Source organism: Bombina bombina, chromosome 2 (genome assembly GCF_027579735.1).
Source record: "Bombina bombina isolate aBomBom1 chromosome 2, aBomBom1.pri, whole genome shotgun sequence".
Lineage (NCBI taxonomy): Eukaryota > Metazoa > Chordata > Amphibia > Anura > Bombinatoridae > Bombina > Bombina bombina.
In genome coordinates, this window is record NC_069500.1 from 705,496,480 (window position 1) to 705,512,488 (window position 16,009).

Sequence of the window (16,009 nt, forward strand, 5' to 3'; positions counted from 1 at the left end):
ATCGGATAGAGTGAAATTTAATGTGCGCATGCGTTATTTTCTGCCTGTTGTCAGCGATGTCGGCTTCTGTGCCAATATGCGCATGCGAGACTAATAGAAAACAATTGCGCATGCGATGAGTGACGAAAATGTATTTAAATTACATGCTAATACTGGCCATACGATTGGCAAGTATGTTATTGCTTAGACGGCCCACATTTGAGGGCTGGATAACGACGTCATTGACAGAAAGTAAAAGTTTATTTTTATGCTAAAGGGAGCTTCGTTTTTCAAAATGAAAAGGTACCTTTTATTTATAATAACATTGCAATGTTTAATGTTGAGTGTGTTTTGCTTAAGGTCAGCAAAAGTTAGTATTCCTTTAACCTTGTTAAAGTTTTGCAGCAGGCTCTGTTTGAGCCGATGTATTTTGTTGATATTAAATTATCTTGGAAGGTTTTGTTCTTGCTATTTCTTCCGCTCGCAGAGTTTCTGAGCTTTCGGCTCTGATTCCTCTTACCTTATTTTTCATGCAAATAAGGTGGTCCTTCGTACTAAGCTGGGTTTTCTTTCTAAGGTAGTGTTGGATCGCAATACTAATCAGGAAATAGATGTTCCTTCTTTTTGTCCCAATCCTCCTTCTCAGAAGGAATGTCTTTTGCATAACCTGGATGTTGTGCGTGCTCTAAATTTTTATCTTCAAGCAATTTAAGATTTTCGGCAATCTGCCCTGTTTGTTGTTTTCTCTGGTAAGCGTAGGGGTCAGAAGGCCACTTCTACTACCCTTTCTTTCTGGTTGAGAAGTGTTATCCGTATAGCTTATGAGACAGCTTGACAACAGCCTCCTGAGAGAATTACGGCTCATTCAACTAGGGCTGTCTCCCCTTTCTGGGTTTCCAAAAATGAAGCTTCTGTGGAGCAAATTTTCAAGGCGGCAACATTGTCCTCTTTGCATACCTTTTCCAAATTCTACAAATGTGATACTTTTGCCTCGGATGAGGCTTCTTTTAAGAGGAAGGTTCTTCAAGCTGTGGTGCCTTCTATTTAGGTCCCGTCTTGTTCCCCCCCCCTTTTCATTCTGTGTCCTCTAGCTTGGGTATTGGTTCCCACTAGTAATTGGAATGAAGTCGTGGACTCTCCATGCCATAGGAAAGAAAACAAAATTTATGCTTACCTGATAAATTTATTTCTTTCTGGGCATGGAGAGTCCATGACCTACCCTTATTCAAATTAAGACGGCAGATTTTATGTCTAGTCCTCAAGCACCCCTCTATACCCTTGTGTTATCTTCTTTTCTCTTGTTAAGTGTATCCAGTCCACGGATCATCCATTACTTATGGGATATTAACTCCTCCCCAACAGGAAGTGCAAGAGGATTCACCCAGCAGAGCTGCTATATAGCTCCTCCCCTAACTGCCATTACCAGTCATTCTCTTGCACCCAACAAATAGATAGGATGTGTGAGAGGACTGTGGTGATTATACTTAGTTTCATACCTTCAATCAAAAGTTTGTTATTTTATAATAGCACCGGAGTGTGTTATTCCTTCTCTGGTAGAATTTGAAGAAGAATCTACCTGAGTTTTTCTATGATTTTAGCCGGAGTAGTTAAGATCATATTGCTGTTTCTCGGCCATCTGAGGAGAGGTAAACTTCAGATCAGGGGACAGCGGGCAGATTAATCTGCAAAGAGGTATGTAGCAGCTTATTATTTTCTGACAATGGAATTGATGAGAAAATTCTGCCATACCGATATAATGTAAACTCAGCCTTAAATGCAGTAGCAGCAACTGGTATCAGGCTGTCATGTATGTATATTTTACACTTCAGTATTCTGGGGAATGGCACTTCACTGGAATTATACTGTATGCATAAAACTTTAGCCTAATTTGCAGGGACTAGCAACAGGCTTTTTAATAACACTCAATTTATTAATGTTAAACGTTTTTTGCTGGCATGTAAAATCGTTTAATTTTCTGAGGTACTGGGTGAAAAAATGTTTTGGGCACTATTTTTTTCCACTTGGCAGTCGTTTTATTTAATTTATGACAGTTTACTGATCTCTCTCACTGTTATGTGTGAGGGGGAGGGGCCTTTTTTGGTGCTTTTGCTACGCATCAAAAAATTCAGTCAGAAGTTTGTCTTCCCTGCATGATCCGGTTCATCTCTACAGAACTCAGGGGTCTTCAAAACTTGTTTTGAGGGAGGTAATCACTCACAGCAGAGCTGTGAGATTGTAGTTGACTGTGATAAAAAAACGTTTATTTCTGTATTTTTTTTCTGCTATCAGGGTTAGTTATCCTTTGCTAATGGGAGCAATCCTTTGCTAAAATTGTGTTTTTTACAAAGATTTGATGCTATAACTTTTCAGTTTATTAATTTTCAACTGTCATAACTTTTTCTGTGCTTCTTATAGGCACAGTACGTTTTCATATTATAGTAAATTACTTGAAAAGTATTTCCAAGTTGCTAGTTTATTTGCTAGTGTGTTAAACATGTCTGATTCAGAGGAAGATATCTGTGCTATATGTGCTAAAGCCAAAGTGGAGCCCAATAGAAATTTATGTACTAACTGTATTGATGCTACTTTAAATAAAAGTCAATCTGTACAAATTGAACATATTTCACCAAACAACGAGGGGAGAGTTATGCCGACTAACTCGCCTCACGTGTCAGTACCTGCATCTCCGGCTCGGGAGGTGCGTGATATTGTAGCGCTGAGTACATCTGGGCGGCCATTACAAATCACATTACAGGATATGGCTACTGTTATGACTGAAGTTTTGGCTAAATTACCAGAACTAAGAGGTAAGCGTGATCACTCTGGGGTGAGAACAGAGTGCGCTGATAATATTAGGGCCATGTCAGACACTGCGTCACAATTTGCAGAACATGAGGACGGAGAGCTTCATTCTGCGGGTGACTGTTCTGATCCAAACAAACTGGATTCAGATATTTCAAATTTTAAATTTAAGCTGGAAAACCTCCGTGTATTACTAGGGGAGGTGTTAGCGGCTCTGAATGATTGTAACACAGTTGCAATACCAGAGAAAATGTGTAGGTTGGATAAATATTTTGCGGTACCGGCGAGTACTGACGTTTTTCCTATACCTAAGAGACTTACTGAAATTGTTACTAAGGAGTGGGATAGACCCGGTGTGCCGTTCTCACCCCCTCCGATATTTAGAAAGATGTTTCCAATAGACGCCACCACACGGGACTTATGGCAAACGGTCCCTAAGGTGGAGGGAGCAGTTTCTACTTTAGCTAAGCGTACCACTATCCCGGTGGAGGATAGCTGTGCCTTTTCAGATCCAATGGATAAAAAGTTAGAGGGTTACCTTAAGAAAATGTTTGTTCAACAAGGTTTTATATTGCAACCTCTTGCATGCATTGCGCCTGTCACGGCTGCAGCAGCATTTTGGTTTGAGTCTCTGGAAGAGACACTTGAATCAGCTCCATTAGATGAGATTACACACAAGCTTAAAGCCCTTAAGTTAGCTAACTCATTTATTTCAGATGCCGTAGTACATTTAACTAAACTTACGGCTAAGAATTCCGGATTCGCCATTCAGGCACGCAGAGCACTGTGGCTAAAATCCTGGTCAGCTGACGTTACTTCTAAATCTAAATTGCTTAATATACCTTTCAAAGGGCAGACCTTATTCGGGCCCGGGTTGAAAGAAATTATCGCTGACATTACAGGAGGTAAAGGCCATGCCCTGCCTCAAGACAGAGCCAAACCTAAGGCTAGACAGTTTAATTTTCGTTCCTTTCGTAATTTCAAAGCAGGAGCAGCATCAACTTCCTCTGCACCAAAACAGGAAGGAGCTGTTGCTCGCTACAGACAAGGCTGGAGACCTAACCAGTCCTGGAACAAGGGCAAGCAGGCCAGGAAACCTGCTGCTGCCCCTAAGACAGCATGAATCGAGGGCCCCCGATCCGGGAACGGATCTAGTGGGGGGCAGACTTTCTCTCTTCGCCCAGGCTTGGGCAAGAGATGTCTAGGATCCCTGGGCGTTAGAGATCATATCTCAGGGATACCTTCTAGACTTCAAATTCTCTCCCCCAAGAGGGAGATTTCATCTGTCAAGGTTGTCAACAAACCAAATAAAGAAAGAGGCGTTTCTACGCTGCGTACAAGATCTTTTATTAATGGGAGTGATCCATCCGGTTCCGCGGTCGGAACAAGGACAAGGGTTTTACTCAAATCTGTTTGTGGTTCCCAAAAAAGAGGGAACTTTCAGGCCAATCTTGGATTTAAAGATCCTAAACAAATTCCTAAGAGTTCCATCGTTCAAAATGGAAACTATTCGGACAATTTTACCCATGATCCAAAAGGGTCAGTACATGACCACAGTGGATTTAAAGGATGCTTACCTTCACATACCGATTCACAAAGATCATTACCGGTATCTAAGGTTTGCCTTTCTAGACAGGCATTACCAGTTTGTAGCTCTTCCATTCGGATTGGCTACGGCTCCGAGAATCTTCACAAAGGTTCTGGGTGCTCTTCTGGCGGTACTAAGACCGCGAGGAATTGCGGTAGCTCCGTACCTAGACGACATTCTGATACAAGCTTCAAGCTTTCAAACTGCCAAGTCTCATACAGAGTTAGTACTGGCATTTCTAAGGTCGCATGGATGGAAGGTGAACGAAAAGAAGAGTTCTCTCTTTCCACTCACAAGAGTTCCCTTCTTGGGGACTCTTATAGATTCTGTAGAAATGAAGATTTACCTGACAGAAGACAGGTTAACAAAGCTTCAAAATGCATGCCGTGTCCTTCATTCCATTCAACACCCGTCAGTAGCTCAATGCATGGAGGTGATCGGCTTAATGGTAGCAGCAATGGACATAGTACCCTTTGCACGCCTACATCTCAGACCGCTGCAATTGTGCATGCTAAGTCAGTGGAATGGGGATTACTCAGACTTGTCCCCTACTCTGAATCTGGATCAAGAGACCAGAAATTCTCTTCTATGGTGGCTTTCTCGGCCACATCTGTCCAGGGGGATGCCATTCAGCAGGCCGGACTGGACAATTGTAACAACAGACGCCAGCCTACTAGGTTGGGGCGCTGTCTGGAATTCTCTGAAGGCTCAGGGACAATGGAATCAGGAGGAGAGTCTCCTACCAATAAACATTCTGGAATTGAGAGCAGTTCTCAATGCCCTTCTGGCTTGGCCCCAGTTAACAACTCGGGGGTTCATCAGGTTTCAGTCGGACAACATCACGACTGTAGCTTACATCAACCATCAGGGAGGGACAAGAAGCTCCCTAGCAATGATGGAAGTATCAAAGATAATTCGCTGGGCAGAGTCTCACTCTTGCCACCTGTCAGCAATCCACATCCCGGGAGTGGAGAACTGGGAGGCGGATTTCTTAAGTCGTCAGACTTTTCATCCGGGGGAGTGGGAACTTCATCCGGAGGTCTTTGCCCAAATACTTCGACGTTGGGGCAAACCAGAGATAGATCTCATGGCGTCTCGACAGAACGCCAAGCTTCCTCATTACGGGTCCAGATCCAGGGATCCGGGAGCGGTTCTGATAGATGCTTTGACAGCACCTTGGAACTTCGGGATGGCTTATGTGTTTCCACCCTTCCCGATGCTTCCTCGATTGATTGCCAGAATCAAACAGGAGAGAGCATCAGTGATTCTAATAGCGCCTGCATGGCCATGCAGGACTTGGTATGCAGATCTAGTGGACATGTCATCCTGTCCACCTTGGTCGCTACCTCTGAAACAGGACCTTCTGATCCAGGGTCCCTTCAAACATCAAAATCTAATTTCTCTGAAGCTGACTGCTTGGAAATTGAACGCTTGATTTTATCAAAACGTGGTTTTTCTGAGTCAGTTATTGATACCTTAATACAGGCTAGGAAGCCTGTTACCAGAAAGATTTACCATAAGATATGGCGCAAATACTTATATTGGTGCGAATCCAAGAGTTACTCATGGAGTAAGGTTAGGATTCCGAGGATATTGTCTTTTCTACAAGAAGGTTTAGAAAAGGGTTTATCCGCTAGTTCCTTAAAGGGACAGATTTCAGCTCTGTCCATTCTTTTACACAAACGTCTGTCAGAAGTTCCGGACGTTAAAGCTTTTTGTCAGGCTTTAGCTAGGATCAAGCCTGTGTTTAAAACTGTTGCTCCACCATGGAGTTTGAACTTAGTTCTTAATGTTTTACAGGGGGTTCCGTTTGAACCCCTTCATTCCATTGATATCAAGTTGTTATCTTGGAAAGTTCTGTTTTTAATGGCGATTTCCTCGGCTCGAAGAGTCTCTGAGTTATCTGCCTTACATTGTGATTCTCCTTATCTGATTTTTCATTCAGACAAGGTAGTTCTGCGTTCTAAACCTGGGTTCCTACCTAAGGTGGTCACTAACAGGAATATCAATCAAGAGATTGTGGTTCCATCTTTGTGTCCTAATCCTTCTTTGAAAAAGGAACGTCTGCTACACAATCTAGATGTAGTCCGTGCCCTGAAATTTTATCTACAGGCAACTAAGGATTTTCGACAAACGTCTTCCCTGTTTGTCGTTTATTCTGGTCAGAGGAGAGGTCAAAAAGCTTCGGCTACCTCTCTCTCCTTTTGGCTTCGTAGCATAATACGGTTAGCCTATGAGACTGCTGGACAGCAGCCTCCTGAAAGAATTACAGCACATTCTACTAGAGCTGTGGCTTCCACTTGGGCCTTTAAGAATGAGGCTTCTGTTGAACAGATTTGCAAGGCTGCAACTTGGTCTTCTCTTCATACTTTTTCCAAATTTTACAAATTTGACACTTTTGCTTCTTCGGAGGCTGTTTTTGGGAGAAAGGTTCTTCAGGCAGTGGTTCCTTCCGTATAAAGAGCCTGCCTGTCCCTCCCGTCATCCGTGTACTTTAGCTTTGGTATTGGTATCCCATAAGTAATGGATGATCCGTGGACTGGATACACTTAACAAGAGAAAACATAATTTATGCTTACCTGATAAATTTATTTCTCTTGTGGTGTATCCAGTCCACGGCCGCCCTGTCACTTTAAGGCAGGTAATTTTTCCATTAAACTACAGTCACCACTGCACCCTATGGTTTTCCTTTCTCTGCATGTTTTCGGTCGAATGACTGGTAATGGCAGTTAGGGGAGGAGCTATATAGCAGCTCTGCTGGGTGAATCCTCTTGCACTTCCTGTTGGGGAGGAGTTAATATCCCATAAGTAATGGATGATCCGTGGACTGGATACACCACAAGAGAAATAAATTTATCAGGTAAGCATAAATTATGTTTTTTTCTTTTCCCTTCAGCCGTATGACTGGGGGTTATGGGTAAGGGAAGTGATATTTAACAGCTCTGCTGGGGTGCTCTTTGCCTCCTGCTGGCCAGGAGTGAATATCCCACTAGTAAATAGAATGAAGTTGTGGATTCTCCATGCCCGGAAAGAAAGAAATTTATCAGATAAGCATAAATGTTTTCTTTCCTATGGCATGGAGAGTCCACGACTTCATTCCAAATACTAGTGGGAACCAATACCCAAGCTGTTGCTAAGAAAATGTTACATAATTCTGCTCTATGTGCTGCATTATTTAACATTATTTTTACATTTACTGTCCCTTTAAGGTGAAACTAACAGGAAGTATCCTCCTTACTGGCTGACAGAGACAACTCCACATAAAAAGTTGGTTTAATCAGCCATGGAGCATCAGTTTAAAAAAAAAAAAAAAAAAAAAAACCACACAAAGCTCTGCAATACATTTTGAAACATTCTCTTTTAGATATAACTTAATTTTTTTCGTATCGTGTCCCTTAAATAAATCATTAGAAAGGATAACACTGTAACATTTTTTAGCAACACATATGGCTTAGGGAGAACCTAAGGAATAGCAATCTAAATATCACATCACACATTTAAAAAAAAATAGTACAGTATAGAATCTGAAAAACATTTAAGTCTCCCAGAAGCTTTAATTCCCCAGAGTTTACAAAGACTTTACTATATGAAAGCATTAGAGGCTTTTTTTTCTATTGGTTTCTATTTTTTTTTCCTTCTTCAAAGGATGGTAAGAGTCCACAAGATGATCGTGATCTCTTGGACTCTCACCATCCTGAAGGAAAATAATTTATCAGGTAAACCTATTTTTTAACTGTTTGTCTTTGCAGGCCCACTAACAACTTGCACACTTTATGGCAATGTATCTGGTTATCAGCCAGGAAACTGGTGGATATTGTATTTAATTTGAGGCTAGAACTGAGTCATGATTGATTATGAAGCAGTTGTTATTTAGTCTGTTAAATTTTCTTAGTAGTTTTATAGAATTTACCTTTAGGCCAATTTACACTATATGGCCAAAAGTGTGTGGACACCTGACCATCACAAATTCAGAGAAGTGCAGGCACTACTCGGTAGCTATGTATAAAAAAGCATAAACTTTATTTAGTATAGCAATTAAAAAAGATCAGACATGGAAGCCAACAAAAGAGGGAATCAATCTTACGCGTTTCACGCCCCCTAGTGGCACTTTTTTATAGACTATGAATAAGCGCCACTAGAGGGCGCAAAACGCATAAGACTGATTCCCTCTTTTGTCGGCTTCCTGTCTGTGATCTGTTTTATTTGCTATACTAAATAAAGTTTATATTTTTTATACATAACCACCGAGTAGTGTTGCAATTACTGTACTTTCCTGAATTTGTGGTTTTGGCAGTGTGATCTGCCGCCGCTACAGCACTCCAGGCTCTTGGGAGGTATCTAACCTTTGATCACTTTGCTTGCACATTCGCTTATGGCTGCAGTGTTCCAGATAACCTGGACTGTTTGTACCTGACCATCACACCCGTACAAGATTTTTGTACATCTAATTCCAAAACCATTGGACCCCCTTTGTGGCTATTGCAGCTGCAACTCTTCTGGGAAGGCTTTCCACAAGATTTTGGAGTGTGTCTGTGGGAATTTATTCCACCAAAAGAACATTTGTGAAGTTTGGCAATGATATTGGCTCGCAGTCGGTGTTCCAATTCATCCTAAAGTTGTTCAGCTAGGTTGAGAATCAGGGCTATGTGCTAGCTATTTGAGTTCCTCCACACCAAACTCGTCAAACCATGTCTTCATGGACCTTGCTTTATCCGCAGGGGCATATTCATACTGGTACAGCAGCTGGCCTTCCTCAAACTGACGCAAAGTTAGAAGCACCCAGTTCTCTAAAATATCTTTGTATCCTGTAGTATTAAGATGATTCTTCACTGGAAAAAAACCTCCTGAAAAACAGCCCTAGGCCATTATCCCTCCTCCACCAAACATTCCAGTAGGTAGAATTACCCTGGCATCCCCCACACCCAAATTTTTCCATTAGACTGCCAGATAGTAAAAGCGGGGTTCATCACTCCAGAGAATATTTTGCTTTACACCACTCCAGTCAAAACTTGGCAATGCACATCTCAATGTGAGTCTTTGTCCAGCTGCATGGCTATGGAAACCCATTTCTTGAAGCTGTTGATTCACCGTTTTTGTGCTGATGTTGCTTCCAGAGGCAGTTTGGATATCTGTAGTGAGTGATGCAGCAGATTGGTGATTTTTACATGCTTCAGATTTCAACTTCCCCGCTCTGTGAGCTCTTCAATACAACCCATTGTACTTCCAATGTTTGTCTATGTAGATTTCATGGCTATGTGCTGGATTTTATCGACCTGTGGCCAAAGGGTGTGGCTAAAACACCTGAACTCAGTAATTACCAACGGTTTCCACATACTTTTGGCCATATAGTGCATATTTAGTTATTTGTTTAGATCCTATTATTTAGTTGGGTTTTTTTTTCTTTGTTTTTTTGAGAGTCCAAATGAACCAACATTTTCTTATCAGGCTTGCACAGGCTTAACCCTCTCTATCAATGGAACAAGGGGTTCTTATTAGCCAGTGATAATTATATATAAAATATTATATATATATATATATATATATATATATATACTGTGTATGTATGTGTGTGTGTGTATATATATATATATATATATATATATATATATATATATATATATATATTCTCAGCATGTTTAATGTTGTTTTATAAACATATTTATATACTTTATAGATTTTTTTTTGTGTACAATGCCCCTTTTACAATAGAGATCTTGTAAAATAAACACCAAGGCTAATGGTAAATACTAAGAGTGCAACTTCTATTTTTCATTCTTCTATATCTCCTGCTGTTTGCTGTGAATACTGCTGCTCACTGGTGAGTTTCCAATCATGATTACGTTACCAAGCATTTGATTTCTTGCTACCTCGGATGGTGGTTTATAACTTTTCACAGCCATGCAATTAAAGAGGTCTGATGGAACCCACCATTCTCAGTAGAATGTAATGCATAGTACAGTCTGTATATTTTCTTTTTAAGTTAATAACATAAATATTAACAGTCTGTATTTGTGTCAGCATATAATGGTTTCTGTGTTTTTGTTGTTGTTGTTGTTCTAGGGCTAAGCATGAAGTTTCTGGGGACACAGAGGTTTTTCAGGGTACCTCCCTCGGCAAAACTCCAGATGGGTAAGTCTAACAGTTGTTTTTTCATATAGGAAGACATCAGACTGTCAGATATGTCATAACTCCTGGACTATTATGTTCATGATTATGTCAGTGGATTAGATATTGATGAAATTACATGTGGCTCTCAGAATTCATATCAGTAACTTAGGTTTGCACTTGTAGATCAGAGACTGGGCCTTTAATGTATAATCATCATTATAGATTCATTGCACATCTTGATGACAAAATGAGATTTCAGGACCCAGAATTTAGTGTCATTTTAAAGACAAAAATACTGTTGACTGGATTGGCCATTTTAATTTGATTGTGATTCCAAAATGACTAGTGTTATGCTGTATGTATCAATAAACTTTATTTGGCAAACGGCGCATTCTAAAACACACACTTTCCGTTGCTTTCCCTCATCTTAAGGTATGAAGCACTACTGATCAATATGATGTAATTAACACATTCTACCCTATTAATCCTTCACTAGTGATAATTTGTAAGAGTACAGGGGGTCTCATAAAATCCCAGAGGAGTCTGAAGTGAAAATTGCAAGGGGCCATCCTATGCTCTAAGTTTTTTTTGTTCTTCTACAAATCACTATCGGACTCCCTGTACCTTTCACCTCAAAACCCCACGTGATTTTGTGGAACCTCTCCCTGTACTCAAAGCCCTTTATAAAAAAATGTCCTAACAATCATACTGTGTTTTAAGTTCTTTTATGAATGCATCACATTGACAGGTTATGCTTCAGACCTGAAAAAATGAGGACATTTCGTCTTGTAACTCTTCGAAGTGTCTGAAGTTGGAAAAATAATTTCTGTGTCTTTTGTCAAATCATTGTGCGTTTAAAGTTTGTTTCTGCAAAACATGTGTTCACCAGCAATTTAAAATGTGGCTTCTCATTTAAAAGTCATGGAATTCTATTGTTCATTCAATACACAAAATATGTAGTTCTAAATTACCATTGCTGAATGAATAATTGCTTGCTGACACAGAATTTCTGTTTGTGTGTCTTTCACCTATTTCCCAGTTATCTAAGATATAACCTGTGTCCTTAAAGTGAAAGTAATTTTTTTACCTCTGCAACACATATATGTAATCTTTATCAATAATATCTAAGGATCACTATGTTTTTTTTGTTTTGTTTTTTTTTTTTTACAAAATTGACGTTATATTTTAATATCTTATTTCCCTGCCTTGTAGGTCCTTGCTCTGCCCACCCTCCTCTTCCTGTATTTTTTGGCCTTTACGTATAGAGTGGTCCCACCCGCTCTATACGTAGCTGAAATGCGCGTTCACGATCACGGAACACATTGCGCATGAGCAAATCGGCGATTAGGGCTGCAATGCGCATGCGATTCAATGTTGTTGCGGAGCAGTAGTGTAAACAGATTACTTTCTCGGCAGCAACCGAGAAACTGCTGTGCGCATGCGCAAATTGGGCATGCGCGCCCAACAGAACTCTGTGTATAACAGATTTGGTGCATGCGCAATAGATTAGCTATTATGATGACGTAGCTTTACGGCCGCTGATCGGCCAGAAAATCAATTGGATAAAATCTAAACGTGACAAGGAAGTAAAATAGGTATTGATAAACGGATGATTGTAAAATCGGAAAAATATCAGTTTATTTGCGGCGACAATGTTATTTAGAGTAAGCTTACAGAAAAACTATGAATTAAACTCCTATTTTCTTTCATGTAATTAGCAAGAGTCCATGAGCTAGTGACGTATGGGATACATTCCTACCAGGAGGGGCAAAGTTTCCCAAACCTCAAAATGCCTATAAATACACCCCTCACCACACCCACAATTCAGTTTTACAAACTTTGCCTCCGATGGAGGTGGTGAAGTAAGTTTGTGCTAGATTCTACGTTGATATGCGCTCCGCAGCAAGTTGGAGCCCGGTTTTCCTCTCAGCGTGCAGTGAATGTCAGAGGGATGTGAGGAGAGTATTGCCTATTTGAATGCAGTGATCTCCTTCTACGGGGTCTATTTCATAGGTTCTCTGTTATCGGTCGTAGAGATTCATCTCTTACCTCCCTTTTCAGATCGACTATATACTCTTATATATACCATTACCTCTGCTGATTCTCGTTTCAGTACTGGTTTGGCTTTCTACAAACATGTAGATGAGTGTCCTGGGGTAAGTAAATCTTATTTTCTGTGACACTCTAAGCTATGGTTGGGCACTTTGTTTATAAAGTTCTAAATATATGTATTCAAACATTTATTTGCCTTGACTCAGAATGTTCAACTTTCCTTATTTTTCAGACAGTCAGTTTCATATTTGGGATAATGCATTTGATTTAATCATTTTTTCTTACCTTCAAAAATTTGACTCTTTTTCCCTGTGGGCTGTTAGGCTCGCGGGGGCTGAAAATGCTTCATTTTATTGCGTCATTCTTGGCGCGGACTTTTTTGGCGCAAAAATTCTTTTCCGTTTCCGGCGTCATACGTGTCGCCGGAAGTTGCGTCATTTTTTGACGTTATTTTGCGCCAAAAATGTCGGCGTTCCGGATGTGGCGTCATTTTTGGCGCTAAAAGCATTTAGGCGCCAAATAATGTGGGCGTCTTATTTGGCGCTAAAAAATATGGGCGTCGCTTTTGTCTCCACATTATTTAAGTCTCATTTTTCATTGCTTCTGGTTGCTAGAAGCTTGTTCTTTGGCATTTTTTCCCATTCCTGAAACTGTCATTTAAGGAATTTGTTCAATTTTGCTTTATATGTTGTTTTTTCTCTTACATATTGCAAGATGTCTCACGTTGCATCTGAGTCAGAAGATACTTCAGGAAAATCGCTGTCTAGTGCTGGATCTACCAAAGCTAAGTGTATCTGCTGTAAACTTTTGGTAGCTATTCCTCCAGCTGTTGTTTGTATTGATTGTCATGACAAACTTGTTAATGCAGATAATATTTCCTTTAGTAAAGTACCATTGCCTGTTGCAGTTCCTTCAACATCTAAGGTGCAGAATGTTCCTGATAACATAAGAGATTTTGTTTCTGAATCCATAAAGAAGGCTATGTCTGTTATTTCTCCTTCTAGTAAACGTAAAAAATCTTTTAAAACTTCTCTCCCTACAGATGAATTTTTAAATGAACATCATCATTCTGATTCTGATGACTCTTCTGGTTCAGAGGATTCTGTCTCAGAGGTTGATGCTGATAAATCTTCATATTTATTTAAAATGGAATTTATTCGTTCTTTACTTAAAGAAGTTCTAATTGCTTTAGAAATAGAGGATTCTGGTCCTCTTGATACTAATTCTAAACGTTTGGATAAGGTATTTAAATCTCCTGTGGTTATTCCAGAAGTTTTTCCTGTTCCTAATGCTATTTCTGCAGTAATTTCCAAAGAATGGGATAAATTGGGTAATTCATTTACTCCTTCTAAACGTTTTAAGCAATTATATCCTGTACCGTCTGACAGATTAGGATTTTGGGACAAAATCCCTAAAGTTGATGGGGCTATTTCTACCCTTGCTAAACGTACTACTATTCCTACGTCAGATGGTACTTCGTTTAAGGATCCTTTAGATAGGAAAATTGAATCCTTTCTAAGAAAAGCTTATCTGTGTTCAGGTAATCTTCTTAGACCTGCTATATCTTTGGCTGATGTTGCTGCAGCTTCAACTTTTTGGTTGGAAACTTTAGCGCAACAAGTAACACATCATGATTCTCATGATATTATTATTCTTCTTCAGCATGCTAATAATTTTATCTGTGATGCCATCTTTGATATTATCAGAGTTGATGTCAGGTTTATGTCTCTAGCTATTTTAGCTAGAAGAGCTTTATGGCTTAAGACTTGGAATGCTGATATGGCTTCTAAATCAACTCTACTTTCCATTTCTTTCCAGGGTAACAAATTATTTGGTTCTCAGTTGGATTCTATTATTTCAACTGTTACTGGTGGGAAAGGAACTTTTTTACCACAGGATAAAAAATCTAAAGGTAAAAACAGGGCTAATAATCGTTTTCGTTCCTTTCGTTTCAACAAAGAACAAAAGTCTGATCCTTCATCCTCAGGAGCAGTTTCAGTTTGGAAACCATCTCCAATCTGGAATAAATCCAAGCCAGCCAGAAAGGCAAAGCCTGCTTCTAAGTCCACATGAAGGTGCGGCCCTCATTCCAGCTCAGCTGGTAGGGGGCAGGTTACGTTTTTTCAAAGAAATTTGGATCAATTCTGTTCACAATCTTTGGTTTCAGAACATTGTTTCAGAAGGGTACAGAATTGGTTTCAAGATGAGACCTCCTGCAAAGAGATTTTTTCTTTCCCGTGTCCCAGTAAATCCAGTAAAAGCTCAAGCATTTCTGAATTGTGTTTCAGATCTAGAGTTGACTGGAGTAATTATGCCAGTTCCAGTTCAGGAACAGGGGATGGGGTTTTATTCAAATCTCTTCATTGTACCAAAGAAGGAGAATTCCTTCAGACCAGTTCTGGATCTAAAAATATTGAATCGTTATGTAAGGATACCAACGTTCAAGATGGTAACTGTAAGGACTATCTTGCCTTTTGTTCAGCAAGGGAATTATATGTCCACAATAGATTTACAGGATGCATATCTGCATATTCCGATTCATCCAGATCATTATCGGTTCCTGAGATTCTCTTTTCTGGACAAGCATTACCAGTTTGTGGCTCTGCCGTTTGGCCTAGCTACAGCTCCAAGAATTTTTACAAAGGTTCTCGGTGCCCTTCTGTCTGTAATCAGAGAACAGGGTATTGTGGTATTTCCTTATTTGGACGATATCTTGGTACTTGCTCAGTCTTTACATTTAGCAGAATTTCATACGAATCGACTTGTGTTGTTTCTTCAAGATCATGGTTGGAGGATCAATTTACCAAAAAGTTCATTGATTCCTCAGACAAGGGTAACCTTTCTGGGTTTCCAGATAGATTCAGTGTTCATGACTCTGTCTTTAACAGACAAGAGACGTCTAAAACTGATTGCAGCTTGTCGAAACCTTCAGTCACAATCATTCCCTTCGGTAGCCTTATGCATGGAAATTCTAGGTCTTATGACTGCTGCATCGGACGCGATCCCCTTTGCTCGTTTTCACATGCGACCTCTTCAGCTTTGTATGCTGAATCAATGGTGCAAGGATTACACAAAGATATCTCAATTAATATCTTTAAAACCGATTGTTCGACACTCTCTAACGTGGTGGACAGATCACCATCGTTTAATTCAGGGGGCTTCTTTTGTGCTTCCGACCTGGACTGTAATTTCAACAGATGCAAGTCTCTCAGGTTGGGGAGCTGTGTGGGGATCTCTGACGGCACAAGGAGTTTGGGAATCTCAGGAGGTGAGATTACCGATCAATATTTTGGAACTCCGTGCAATTTTCAGAGCTCTTCAGTTTTGGCCTCTTCTGAAGAGAGAATCGTTCATTTGTTTTCAGACAGACAATGTCACAACTGTGGCATACATCAATCATCAAGGAGGAACTCACAGTCCTCTGGCTATGAAAGAAGTATCTCGAATTTTGGTTTGGGCGGAATCCAGCTCCTGTCTAAT

General features: G+C 40.1%; 1 protein-coding gene across 1 annotated transcript in view; it reads left to right on the forward strand.

Moving 5' to 3' along the window:
• Positions 1-16,009, forward strand: part of ECPAS (Ecm29 proteasome adaptor and scaffold) — a 304,008-nt gene that overhangs the window by 160,351 nt on the left and 127,648 nt on the right. The window contains exon 28 of the mRNA XM_053702690.1: positions 10,430-10,498. Coding sequence (XP_053558665.1) covers positions 10,430-10,498 — 69 coding nt within the window. The remainder of the gene's footprint in view (positions 1-10,429; positions 10,499-16,009) is intronic.